The sequence below is a fragment of the Lissotriton vulgaris genome, chromosome 7 (assembly GCF_964263255.1).
Source record: "Lissotriton vulgaris chromosome 7, aLisVul1.2, whole genome shotgun sequence".
Taxonomy (NCBI): Eukaryota; Metazoa; Chordata; class Amphibia; order Caudata; family Salamandridae; genus Lissotriton; species Lissotriton vulgaris.
In genome coordinates this window covers 994,807,544-994,821,868 of record NC_141695.1, presented here as the reverse complement: position 1 = coordinate 994,821,868, position 14,325 = coordinate 994,807,544, and the positions used below count along the sequence as shown (strand labels likewise).

Sequence of the window (14,325 nt, the reverse complement as noted above, 5' to 3'; positions counted from 1 at the left end):
AACAATGTCTTTTATTTGTTTAAAAAAACAAAACATAAATAAAAAACATTGTAATTTACAATGCGAATAGGTCAAACTCACGTAAATGCGAGACCTACTGCATTGCAAATGCTTGTCTGAATATGGTGCTTGATACCCTTAAAGAAGTCTGGAAGATCAGGATTATGAGATACTGGAGTGAAATAATGAATTTCCTGAATATTCAAAAAGTCAAGAATGTCAGTTTCAAAGCGCTGCTAATTACTATAATCATGGTTGAATAGGAAGGCATTTTACTATAAGCTAGTGTACCCTACCTAGTAAATCATTTTAGACACTTATAAAGCTAGAAAAAGGCGTAGGATAAGGTTATTTCTCGTTTGCTCTCAGACTGACTTAAATCAGGAGGATTCGACCTGAACACCATCTAGCTACTGTTTTCGATTTTTTAGTCATGGCATTATTTTTTCAAGTTTTTTATTTTGTTTTATAACTTATTGAGTATATAGTACAGTACTGCATGTATATCAATATGCTTGTAGCATTATTGCAAAGTTAAAACTAAGAAGGATTTCAATCAGTGCAATTGCAGCTAAAAGGAATAATATTCAAGCATGGAAGGATGCATTACAGTATTAAGTTATATAGAACAGAAATATTAACAATAACAATGAACTAGGAAGTGTGTGGACATGAAATAAATTAGTGTTCAAAAATTGGAATTACTTACAAAATGTGAGATGTAGGTTTAGGACTTCCTCTCCACAAGAAAGAAAAAAGAAAAAAAACAAGAAGAAGCTTCACCACCTACTTTAGCCAATAGTGTTATTTGAGTGTGACAGTGTCAAACGGGGGCTCAGTCAGCCAATTCGTAATCAGTTTCTTCTAATTGTAGCCGACGGTTTCATAACGTCAAGAAGATGCCCATATCACCCCAAATAACCAGGGTAATCAATAGCTTCATAAAGATTTGCACATTGCCCTCATAAGATTTAAATGAAGGTCTTAAAGGCATCCATTAGCAATGACTGAACACACAGAAATAACTGGCAAGAACAACTGTTTTAACCATATTTTTCTAGGGTTCTTGAAATATGTAGAGAAATTGAGTCCCATCTTGTTTTGAGCATGTTACCATCAGAAACAAACATGTTCTAAACACCCTCTTTCTCTTTGTGGATGTTGATAAACTCAAGCACTGAGCTGACATATGATCCACTGAACTGCTAATAAAACTCCATGCAATACACAGCTACAATCTCATTGGAAATGTTGCATTCATCTGGTGTTATCCATCCCAAGGGCATTTAGCGTAGCGGTGGATTCTGGTACTTTCTGATTATTTATTCCATGTTGTATGGATTTGTATAGTGGAGTCATTTACAGAAATAGGCTTACGATATGCATTTTCGCACAATCTGTTTTGAGACATATACAAACAAGAGTAAATCATGGGATTTTCAGTCCTAAGAGACTTGTAAAACTAGGTTTCTCTTTCAAAATGGGCCCCATTTTGTTTAAAACATACAAGACAGCACACAATATGCTACTTTTGTATAAATATATTATTTATAAGAAATATTGACTCTCTCCATTAGGAAGCAATAGCTCTGAAATGAATTTGTGCATATGTGCCCCGTTTTCATGTGCTATTGCGTGAAAGGTTGCAAGCATGAGTAAGACCGGAAAGAGGATCTCGGTCACCAAATGAGGTCACATTGCTAATGCAGAAGAGCTGCTCTATTTAAAGCACTTGGTACTTCAAAAACAGACAGCCAGTCGTTTTGGCCCAGATAAATAAGGAGTTCCAGAATTGTTCCAGATAAAGAATCATCTAATGAAAAGGTACCCAACTGGTCTTTGCACTTTTTGTATCTGCACAACTTGCCACTGGCACAAGGCTCATGAACAGACAGGTCAACCTAGATCTTCAAAATGTAGCATTGACACACACACAGCAGACTACACGGCAAGGACAACAGCGGGCATTTTGTAAAAACTGTGTTTGTTTTTATCCTGAAAAACACATGGAAATCAAGGATCAAAAATACAAATTTAACTTTCTTGTTTTAATGGGCATTTTGTCTGTCCAAATACAAGGCCAGTTGTAATTTTAAGTGTGCCCCTTAAAGTAGCTAAATGAGAACTTTAGTTACAGCAGTCACAGGAGAGGAAAATCGGGAAGTCCAGAGGTGGTAGCTCCCGAATTAGACCCCCCCCTATTTTTTTTGAAGAATTTACACGAACAGGACAAGATGGTAAGGCCTTGCTGGAATCCGATGATAAATAAAACAGAAGCACTACTCAACAGGTTGGTTGGAATTGTCTGTCTGGCCTTAGACAGCTGACTTTGGTGTGAAAAATGGTTATTCTAGGCCCCAACTTTCCTTCCTAAACAGGACTAACAACTATTTTAACACCCATGGAAGGCTTTTAAATTTTAGAACAGGGGGACTTCAACCTTCTCTGTAATAAGCGTTATTTCAGTTCAATGAAAATCATCCAGAGCTACTAATATTATTAGTGTCCACATCAGACAAGAATACATTAGCGGCCACCATATACAAGATTACCAGCAGTGATCGATTCAGTACCTCAGGCAAGGTTGCCAACAATAATGCAAAAATTAAAAAATAAAAATGACAAAGAAAATAAAAGACTGTCAATTTGTCCGTTTTGAATGCCTTTACATGGGTAATACATAACAGCCCTAGCTGCAATGCCATGTTATCAACGTACTGTAAAGTCTTCCCTATGCCATAGGAATTATCATCAAATAGGAGCTTTAAATGTATTTTGGAAATTCTGCCATTTTTTTCTGTAAACATCAGCTTATCAATTTAACAAAATACACACAATGTTGTCTCGAATACAATCTATCAACTTTGGTATACAAATATTAATTCATCCACGAAAACGCTTCTGAATTAGTAGGACCGGCTGCACCGATGAGAGTTACTTAGAGGTTGCTGGAGAGCTACCAGTAGCTCACGAGCTACTTGTCGGTTAAGCCTGTTTTAGAACAAAGAGAAACCCTCCTTCATACACACTATGTTTGGCGTTACAGAAGCAATCATTTTAACATAGAGGACCTGCAGCATACAGGCTGAACCTCTTGGTCTCATCTGGCATACCAGGATAGGGTAATTTGGCCTGGCTGTAACATAAGATCGAATATGGGGGCAGGCTGAGTGTCTGCAAAGCTGCATTGCCTTGTCATGTTTTGTTATAAACTTCAAGGTCATCTGCAGTAAACCACAGATCGGACCCTCCGTTATGGTAGAGTCGTTGCTGCAGTGCAAGCATACTTCTCCTTCAGATGACTTAAAAAACAGAAAGCCTTTGAAAAAGGTAGTGGTAAGCTATGAGGTTTTGGGGTTGGAGGGGGGCACTTCTAGCTATCAGAAAAATATGTAAAGAAAGTACAAGCGAAAGACACTGAAACCTTTTCTATAGAAACCACATTTCCATCAATCAATCAAAGAAACGTTATTCGGCCACGTATGGCCATAAAAGACAGAGATTAATAAAATACAATAATAGCACAGAATTATTCAAAAGCAAAATCGTGCACAATACCAAACCTAAAAGGTATTCAATAGGTAACGCTAAACCCACTTCAAAAATCCAGCATTTGAACAGGAGAATCAATGCTATACACACAGAAACCGAAGAAACATGTATATCTCTGCTTCTTGTTCTGGGGAAATACTACCGTAAATTTGGATTCAGGAATTCCTTGTGCTCTGAAGGTATTGCTCGCCTACTGGGTTTGCATCAAGTCAAAAAAACATTCCCTGTCATCAGAAATGCCAATTCTAGTGTAGATATGGGTCCAACTTACAAAGGTTTCCAGAGAAAGTCTCAACATTCTCAATGAGTAATATACACCTACATGTGAGCGAGTTAAAACGTTTAGCCCATCAAGAAATAGCTCTGCGTGCAAATTAGATATACACCTCGAATATCATGGTGGAAATGTACACACAAAAATGCCAGGAATTCACAGGGAAGCCGACAGACTCCCATTTCAGTAGCTCTGCTCATGTGGAGTTTCCACTTTTAATAAAGTAAGCAAGCATGGAGGTAGAAAAATCATGAAAGGTTACTTTTGTTTCTCTGTTTTTTTCCTTTTATCGCCCACCGAACCTATATTTTTTGACCTATAAAAAGCATTCGATTTTGGATTGATGAATTAATTTTGCACCACTTTCAACCCTTCTTTTGCCAGGTCCATTTCTTAACTAAGGTGGTTCTGCAAGTGAAGCACACCTATGTCAAAGCTTATACTACTTTGCGATGCTCATATAGTTTGAACTCCATGCTCTTGATCAGATCGATGACAGTCATTTTTTCCATGAGTGCCATCTTTTCAGGGCGTTTTAATGGTATAGTTATTAAATACTAGCCTAATTGAAAACAGATAATGTAGACATTACTGGCTTTGTGATTCTTGTATAAGATACGCACTCGTAAATGTAACATATTTTGCTAGAGAAAGTCAGGTTATGTCTGGGGAAAAAAACTTCAGAAATGGTATTCTTCTTCTCTATTTCAAGATGGGAGATTTGTTGCTCCGCAATCTTAGCAAAACCAAGATTCCGTTGATCCTTTTTTGCATTGGTAATCCGGTGAGAAGCACAGATGTTAATAATAATTGTATGTTTTCACTTTTAATTTTTAAATAGTAAAAGAAAAAGAAAACTGGCTGGCGCCTAAAACGTGGCGGCCATATGCATGCAATAAAAACATCAATTAAAGCAAATTACTAATCTCATCTAAAATCATAGATTTAACCAAAAAGAAGGAGTCTAAAAAAGTGTTTCAGGCTAAAGAATAGAAGGAAAATAACCTTAGCAAGACATAGACCCACCAGCCTTGGCATTGAAATGCACTTCTTTTCAGGTGGACATGCAAGTGATCAAAGTGCCCTCACTCCCAATGTAAAAGAGGCAATGCGTGAAAAGGGCTGGCCCATGATGTGTGCAGTGGTGGGTGGAAGCACAAAGTGAGTGACGGGTGAACAAACCAGTGGCTGAAGAGGGAAGACCCAAGGTTCTTCTACGTATAAATGTATTAATAATTATTTTTTATTATATGCAGCAGGGGAGAAACCATAAAAGTAGCCTCTATACCAGACCTAAAAAAAAATGGGCAACAGAGAAAACATGATCAGGGAGAGATATTATGAAGTTAACATTAATCACCCAAAGTTTCCAGACAAAAATTCATTAACCCCTGTCAACATCATGTTGATTTTGCCATAGCTTCAATCAACTGTAAAGAAATGGGACATTTATAAGTCCACCAATGTGGATATTAATGGCCGATCTGGCACTATGGGCAGAATGGTTTTGCTAAGTAATATCTTGAAGTTTAAGTATTGGTGCTCTTCCAAAAGGAAACACAATGACGCCCTCCAGTCATAATGCAACTGTACACTTCATAATCGTATGTTGGTATGCCCAGTTCTATTGAGGTGAGCTTTGTCCCTTTCCTGATTTAGCCTCAGGTTCCTCCTAAGGAACATGTGATGGGCACACAGTCAATCTTTTCTGCAACACTTACATTTGATGTCCAGGTTTCAACTAGATGAACTATTGTCAAAGTGTCCAACAGATTGAAAACATAAATAATCAGAGAACACTCCATCACCCCCCCTCCCCCACCCACCCACCCCACTACCAACAACAACCGAGCAGGCATGGTGACAGCTAGTTCAGAAGAGAAGCTACATTTATGGAACACTTCAGAAAGGCTGCAGCAGCAAAAAAAAAAAAAAAGAAAAGAGAGAGGCCTCAGAAAACATACATAGGGGTCAATCACCAAAGACAAAGCAGGACAAACAACGTCTATTGTACCACACCAAGAAACTGAGAGGCGGATTTGCTTGGTATGGAACCTCTCATTGGCTATCAACACATATGCTCTGTTCACACCGGTGATTAAAGAAAATACTCTGAGCGGGTGGGGTTGGAATCTTCACAAGAGGCTCCCAGAGAATATTCAGAGGTTGACAGTTCTAGTTAAAAAAAAAAAAGCCCTCTTCTCATAAAATCATATCCTATGACCCATTAACTGACATCTCTCTTTTTAAGTAACTTCTCAATATCAAAGTGTCTAGAAGATGTTACTGGAATTAAAATCAAAATCAAAGAGGAAGACTTGTCTCCACGATATACAACATTAAAACATAGGGGACAAGTCATCAAGAAAACAAACTACTACATCTCCCTGGTGTAATTTATGAACCAACTAAAAGATGTCCAACCTGAGCAAGGCAGGATGACAGAAGCCTGGGTTACTTCTGATCACAAAGTTGACCAGCACATCCATTTCCAGTAAGGGTGGCTTTGAAATTGCTCTACAATGCTTACAAATGTTTCTGAAAAAACAGTGACACCCGTTAGGGAAAGCAAAATGCTGATGCCATACATTTCTGCATCTATATTATTGCATTCAGAAGTATATATATATATATATATATATATATATATATATATATATATATATATATATATATATATATATATATATATATATATATATACAGTTTATATGAGATAAAGTACCTTTTGTCATACAGTATAAGGCTAATGCAAATTACTGAGTAGTTTTGTGATCATATAGAGGACGAAGGTGGAGTTCCTTTAAACAGACTGGAGCACTAAGGTGACTTGCATTATTCTTTTAACATACAGAAAAGGGCATTTTATGGTTAGACTTTCTCTCTTCCCATAACCGCTTAAACATCATGTATTTTCTGAAACATCTGAAGTAATCAGACATTACATAGGGTCACGTGAGACTACTAAAGCCAGTAGTAGGAGGGCAGTAGTTCTTCAGCAATCATTCCCATCGTGTCGCATACCGACAGAAAATAATATTTCAGGCAACTTTCTAACCTTAGGATTCAAACAGTTATATTTTTTTGTTACTCTGCTTAGATATAAACTAATTACAGCTACATCGTAAGCAAAGAGACAGGGAACTGCCTTTTCGTTCTTCTGCAGGGTTTTTATAAAGTGATTGTCAGAAAGGAGATGTTTATGGCAACACGTTTATTTTTTCCACTCTATAGGTAATTGCAGTAAACATAGAACCTCTGCATGTTTCTACACGTTCTGAGGGATTGCATTTTTGCAGCACATTACTAACTGCTTACTGTTGTGTTTAGTTTGCACTACAGATTCTACAAGTTGGCAAACAAACCAGGGCTTTTATATGAAAGAACTTAGTCAACAGCATATGCATTGTGCCTTGCTTCTGTAATGTTCACTGTGTAACTCATAAGTCTACAAACCCCAGCATGGAAAGCCCCACTGGCTTATAGTCCAAGGTGACATGAGACCATCGGACAAGCGTTCCTTATTAATGCATCGAGACAAAATGCAGTGCCCACCGCTGCTGGCAGGGCATGGCTGCTTGTTTACCCAGAACATTATCTACTGGATCAGATAATTGCAGCCTTCAGCGAACTGCAACGCCCACAACATGCACAGGTGAAGAAGACAGGTTTCTCTGGCCTGGCTCCAGCACTGGGGTGCGCTCCAAGCAGAACATGGCGAGTTTCACTTATTCCTTGGGACACATCACTCCAGACAAGCCTGCCTTTGACGACTAGAGGGGCAAACAAAACACACACACACACAAAAAGCAATAGTTAACGCTGCAGCACTCCACTCGAGCTAAGTAGAGCATAAATCATAATACCTGTGTGTGTATCTGATCTGTCAATTTTGCTTATATGCATGCATGCCTGATATATGAAGTAATTTTGTTTTTCGAATATGGATCCATCGCTTGCCGGTTTTTTACAATTATTGGCATCTGCAAAGTGCAACTGCTGCCTCAGTGGCATGCTGGCACGAGGGTTTCATCACTTAGATTTTTTTAAGCGATTATGCTTTTACTTGCACTTTATTCATCCTTAGTTTTTACTAAACACTGACAAATAGGTTTTACGTCATTGTTAATGGAACACCAGAGCAAATCATTTTATGAGCACTCAACCATAAAGTGCAGAAAGCCGATCCTTTATCCAGGTTCACTGCGAAATATGTGCGGGGGTGCATTTTAATTCTGGGAAGGCAATTCTCATTCACCAACTCCTGAAAACGAAAGAGTAGTATTGCACACCAGAAAAGCATGTTTCATAAGTCTGATCATCTGAATATGAAGACTGTCTGTATGCAAGCACGTCTGCTGTGCGAACTTGCCAGTCCTGCCTTTGTTCCTCTCACAGTGCTTTGCATTATGCTGTGTGGTCTGGTTTTACTCTTCCCCACCTGAAATTGTGGGATTGCAAGTGCCAGAATCCAAAAAGCTGAGACTGACATCCCGGACTTGGGGAAACCCCTCTTGCTTCCAGACACCCTTACTCTCACCAACACCGGTCCAATAATATAGGAACCTCTGCATCCGATCTAAAAACCGGATACAGCTGACCGCTGTCAAATATAATCCGCAACACTTTCGCCTACTCCAACCCCAGCAGCCATTATCCAATAAAGCCGACTTTAGCTCAAAGCGAGAGGAAACAAATACAATAGTAAACGGCCACCTTGGGTGTGTCAACAAGAATCCCAGCCCAGAAAGGCACCAATAGCCTAAATTCCGATAGGGTTACCATATCACGGACAAAATGTGCAACTCAATTGCATATAACATAACAAGACCAGTCATTAAAATAGTAGGGCTCTGCCCTGAGCTACTATTTTCTAACCCCTGATCGCTACATTTAATCGCAGAACAATTTTAAGAAAGAGGCCTGCCGTGCAAGTCCGATGCCTATTTTTTATTAGCTTCATTTTTTGTAGTTAAAAATAACAATGTCCTGAGATTTAAAGTATCCTTCGAAGTTGTACTTGGGTTACAACACTCGTGCTCTCAACAGATAAGGAGGTAAGATGACATTTTCCGACTCGTGTACTCAAAACACACTCCTCAGTTTTCCTGTATATTTATTGCAATAGGATTAAAGCTTTGACAAAGCGATGCGGCTCCCATATCATACAGATATCAAACATTTTGAATCTTGACTCTCGAAATGTATTAGAAAAAAAAGACCATCGAGACGTCTTGTTGTAAGGCTGCTTCGTACAAATGTGGTCATTCACTCATTCATTCAGAGAAACTCGAGAGCTTACTTTCAGCAACAATCTAGTGTCGTCATCGCGGCAGAATGCATTTCACTGCAGTTCCCACTGGAAATAAAATGCGTTCTCTTATTGTAAACAGAAAGTTCCAAATCTGTGGAACTGAGTAGCAACTCGATGTGTCAGAGGACAATGGTCCCGCTCGTGGGTTAAATAATACTTAGCTGGAATATGGAGCTTTGCACCTGTCTCGCAATTAAAAGTAGTGTGCACATTTCACAATGACCCACTGTATTTTTCATTTGAAAACCGCTCCAGGTCTCTGGCGAAATGTGTGCAAGAAAAATCGGAAAGATTCCATGTTTTGCAGATTTACTGCATAGTCCAGCTCCGACGTGTGGAACTCCTAATTAGGAGGTAATTAAGTACCAACAGAAAAATGTCGCCCAGCAGTTTCACCATCTCCACCCTGGCATTACCTTGCAACTGAGAAGCGCCCTAAAACGTGATACACAAGTATGGAAACACATTACAAGCACTAGTCCCTGTAAAACGTTGACACTTTCAGTTTCAAAAAGCAATTTTGTCTCAAAGTTCTGCATCAATGAATCAAAGTCGGGCAGTATCTGCTTCAGAATGTATCATTGCCTATCCTTGACACACGGCGACAATGTCTCAAATATTGCCTTACACACAAAGAAAACACTGTGTTGCATCTTACCATGCCTTGGATACCAACAAAAGCTACAAGCTGTCCTCACACTCTTAATCTCCAGGCTTGACTAAGCCAATAGTCTATACTTGAGCGCACCCAGATTCATCAAATACAAAATACAACTAATCCGAAAAGCGGCCTCAATACTCCTGCACTATCACACCCAAGAGGGAGCTGGACTCAAGTCCTTCAATCACTCCACTGGCTACCTTTGGCTAGAAGAACAATTTCTAGGCCCTCTGCATTGTCCAGAGAGCTACCCAACACGTAGGACGGCTATACCTACTAGGTAAATTCAAGCAACACAAACAAAACAGGACACTGTGCTCCAGGCTTGCACCACAGATCATCATACCGTCTGAGTATAAGAAATCCATGGGAGGCACGGCTTGCACAGTAGAAGCCACTCAGCTCTGACACTCATTACCAGCCAAGATATGAAGCATTCAAGAGGGTATACACATCAGAAGTGAGTTGAAATCATGGCTCTCAAAGATAACTATCTCAGCCCACAACTCTGGGGAAGATCCTGGAAAGATAACTGCACTCTCAAGTACATTCCATAGTTTACAGTCGATAGATATGCACCAGCCCAACCAGCACACAACTTTTTATATCCAGGTTAATCAATAAGGGCGGACCCATAGCTAGCCTGGGTATAACACAGTAATGACAATTCATATAGATCTCTCTGGCCGACACTAATACCATAACACCCAGCAGTCGGGAAACATCTGTAGTTCATACACACTGCACAATAACTGCCTTGCACTGTTTAACCGTCTTACACTTGCATATCCGGTATTGGTCTTGCCCGTCGCCGAGTACTTATCGGACAATAAACCAACCATCACTAACAGAACAGACAAGGAATAACTGAAGAGGTCTGCCACATTCAGCTGGTCAATCAGCCGGCTCTAATCGAGTCCGCCACTGTAGGTCCCAACTAGCTACATACCCCTTCTAGATATCTCACTTTGACATTCAGATAGGGGATGATAGTAACAAAGCCAATCAAGCAGATTTCCTTCATCATTTCTTTCTTCAATCGTGCCTTCTCAGAAACAAAACCTTTAAATAAAATATCAGGTTGGACAACCCAGAGTAGTCACCAGCTAAGGTAGATTAAGATCACAAAAAATTCCTAAAAGGGACCTGCAGAACAGTTCAAAGCTGCCAGATAACTGAAAACCATAAAGGCTTTGTCTACCTCTCACATCTCTTCATCTACCACAAGGCTATCTGTAGCACAACCACACCTCTGTGGCCACCACATACAACATCGAAACACTTCCTACACAGGATCAAAAACAAAGAAAACACCCTTCTGACCATACACCATAGATGGCTTCGCTTGCTACCCATGCAGGCAAGCACGTCAGACCCCACATCAGGGGAGTAAGTACTATATAGATACCCCAACACAGTACAATTATAAAGTATTTTATCTTGAATGTAGGATATTTATGCGACAGATTTGTTTTTTTAGGTATCAGCATTTTTGTTACCTCTGACCTACCAGGTACAAAACCCACAACATGTATAAGCAAAGAAAACCTAAATTACCTCTACTTGGGCCCACATTTAAAGTAAATGCTGTTTTCAGTCAATGATGTACTATTCAGCCAATGACTTTTCATATCTATGAACATATGATGGGTATATTATATGACTGCAAGCATGAGCAAAAATATGGGTATGACAGCTGAGGAGGTTCATGCACATGCAGCATGGTCTATACTACAGAGAGGGCAGCTGCACTGTGGAAGACACACACATACGCACTTCTTATGTGTCAGTGAAGGCCACGAGTGGCTCCACACCCATTTATTTATCTTCTCTGGCCGCGCCCGGCCCTGGGAGTGACAAGTGTGGAACCTATGTATAGTAGAACTCGGGTGGCTTTCTACAAAGTATGCATAAATAAGATGGGAGGTGATACACAAGGATATGCTTTATAATTAATGTTTGGCAACTAAAATCTTTCTGTAAAATTTTGGACGCAAAACGGCCAGCCTTGGAATAGATAGCAACTAGCACCCTAGAAAAACCATGCAATTTGCATCACCAACCTTTTTCCATTTTAGTTTGATGTCTGCTCGACACTGGAAATACAGGTGAAGGGCTTGAGCTAGGCAATTAACTAGTTTGCTTATATTTGCGGCAGGCGACCCCTTGGGTTTTTTTTTTCAAACTGTTGGCTGTTATTGGCAAACACTCTTGGCTAGTCCAACTGCTGTGGTATGCCAACTTAAGTAACCTAGTAAAGCGGCCTCAACCTCCTCCGTTCACACACACACACACACATATATGATCGAACTCGTTGTTTTATTGTTCAAATTCCGCTCTCACAATGTGTTTTATCTACAAAATTCTGTCTACCGCCCTGTTTACAACTTTATGTATTGTGCAATTTTTCTTGTCAAACTGTTTATTTGTTACACAATCAGTGACGCCTCCCCTCCCCACCCTAAATACACACCGGAAGCAACAAGTACAGTAGCACAACTATCAACAATGCAGCAGACACAGTGACAGTGGGGTCTGAGAGGCCCAATACGCCCCAATCATAGCGGTTCTGGGCGCCAATTTTTCTTTTTACAGTATGACCCATGGCACAATTGCTACACCGCTCGCTCCATAACACAGCCAACCAGGGACACCTTCAGGCATGGGTAGAACTGACTACCGTGTAATGTCCGTGGGTAAACAAACGGTAGGAAGACATGGGAAGTGTGGACGGAGGTGGCAGTCCTCATCTGTTGTCACATTGTGTGCATCTACCCAATAAAGAGAGGCCAAACCCTCTCCGTGGGCCACTGGTCCTCATGGCAACTGACCACAAACAAAGCAAGTCACCCACAGTCCAAGTCAGTGCAGATTAACGCAGGTCAAGGAGTCTAAAAGCCCCGACACCCATGCTCCTGACCCTCAGAGCACCGCCTACACTCCCCCTCACAAGTCACACGCAAACTGAGCCCGTTTACAAAACAGCGGTGTGTTGTCGCGGTAGAGGGTTAGTAATGTATAAAAGCACATAACACAAAGAAAGACCCGTCCACGCGCAGGCCGGAGGTTCTGTTCTCTGTGTTTTTGGTTAAAAACTAAAAATGACAAAAACATTACGGGCCATTAAGGGCGTTCGTGGCTCAACAGATCCTGGGGCTGTTTCCTTGGTTGCCAAGCGAAAGCGTAGCGGAAAACACCCCGCCTCCCACAACCCGCGGATAATGGCAGTAAACCGGTATTTCCTCATACCTGTCTCTCGGGTCGATCCAGCTGGTAGTTTTGCTGGTGTGGTCGATGTAGTACACCTTCCCGTCAAAGTCCACGGCTTCCTCCCAACCCTCTGGCAAAGGCAGCTCCTTCCGCGGCATCTCCACCACTGGGCGATGTTCCCCATAAAGCTCCCAAAATGTTACTCTTGGTCAAAAAATTGGAAGTGTGGATGGAAGTTGTACCAGGAAAGCGGCCGGGGCTTGCCCCTTCGCGCCACCTCAGAGAAAGGGTGCAGAGTTTAATGTCACTACAAAAACCTCCATCGAAGAGTAAAATTCGTACCTCTGTACTCGGCTCACTGGTATAGCGCCTACAAACGCAACTATACACAGTCCACAAGTGATGAATTGTTGTCAAACCCTGCTTCCCAGAGCGCTTCCAAATGCGCGATGCACGAATCGTCACTTTTAGGGGAAAGCTGCACCACTCGAGGAAAAGTTTGTAAGTGCCATAGCTCCTGGTACCGCGAGGAACCTGTTGAGTGGCGAGGCGCTTCTACCGTCCCCCGTGCTCCCCGTGGCAGCTTCAGAGCGCTGATGGGCCTGCCTGCATAGCTCCTCACCACAGGTGAGCCGCGCAGTGTGCTCTCGCCAGAGGCACCCACACAGAGGCGGTGCTCTGGCCGGTGCTTTCAGGGTGCCGCCGCTCTTCCAGGCACGGCGACTCCGGCGTCCAAGCTCAGACCACGACTTTCTTCCTCTTTTTCTCTTTAATTTCCCCCTTGTTCTTCATCGCCTTTCTCTGCTCGTGAGTGTTGTTGGCTCCTCCATGATTATCCCGGTTTAATCCTCCTCCTTCCCTGGCCACCATAAGCTTCAGCCAAACTCTGCTCCTTTGTGTTCTCGGGGCTTTTCTTCTGTCTTGTGGCTCGCTATGGAGGCCGAGCAGGGTCAGGCAGGAGCCGCGGGAAGGATGGCTACTCAGCTCGGGTCCCTGGCTGGGGCTTGCTGCCTGTGCTGGCGCTGCGTGTCAGTGGCCGCGCGCTGTTCCGGGAGCTCCGGGCTCGCTCTGCTTCGCTCACTCTCCACCGGTTTGTTTGGCTTCTGTTCGCTGATGTTGCTGGATCAGTTACGTCATGCAGGTGATTACCGTAAGTAAGGTAACAGACATGCAATACCAAAATCTCTTCCTGCGAAGTTGTAGTTATTTTAACCGAAACATATCCGGAAACCAAATACCTTTTTTTCCCCACAAGTTTGTGCCGATTGCTACAGCTGTAAGTAACGACTTTTACTCAGAATGCCGTTCTTAAAA

General features: G+C 41.5%; 1 protein-coding gene across 1 annotated transcript in view; it reads right to left on the bottom strand.

Moving 5' to 3' along the window:
• Positions 1 to 14,120, bottom strand: part of WWC1 (WW and C2 domain containing 1) — a 370,240-nt gene extending 356,120 nt beyond the window's left edge. Inside the window, exon 1 of the mRNA XM_086931411.1 lies at positions 13,051 to 14,120. Within this exon, the coding sequence (XP_086787537.1) occupies positions 13,051 to 13,169 (119 nt within the window). The 5' untranslated portion in view covers positions 13,170 to 14,120. The remainder of the gene's footprint in view (positions 1 to 13,050) is intronic.
• Between the last annotated feature and the right edge of the window lie 205 nt (positions 14,121 to 14,325).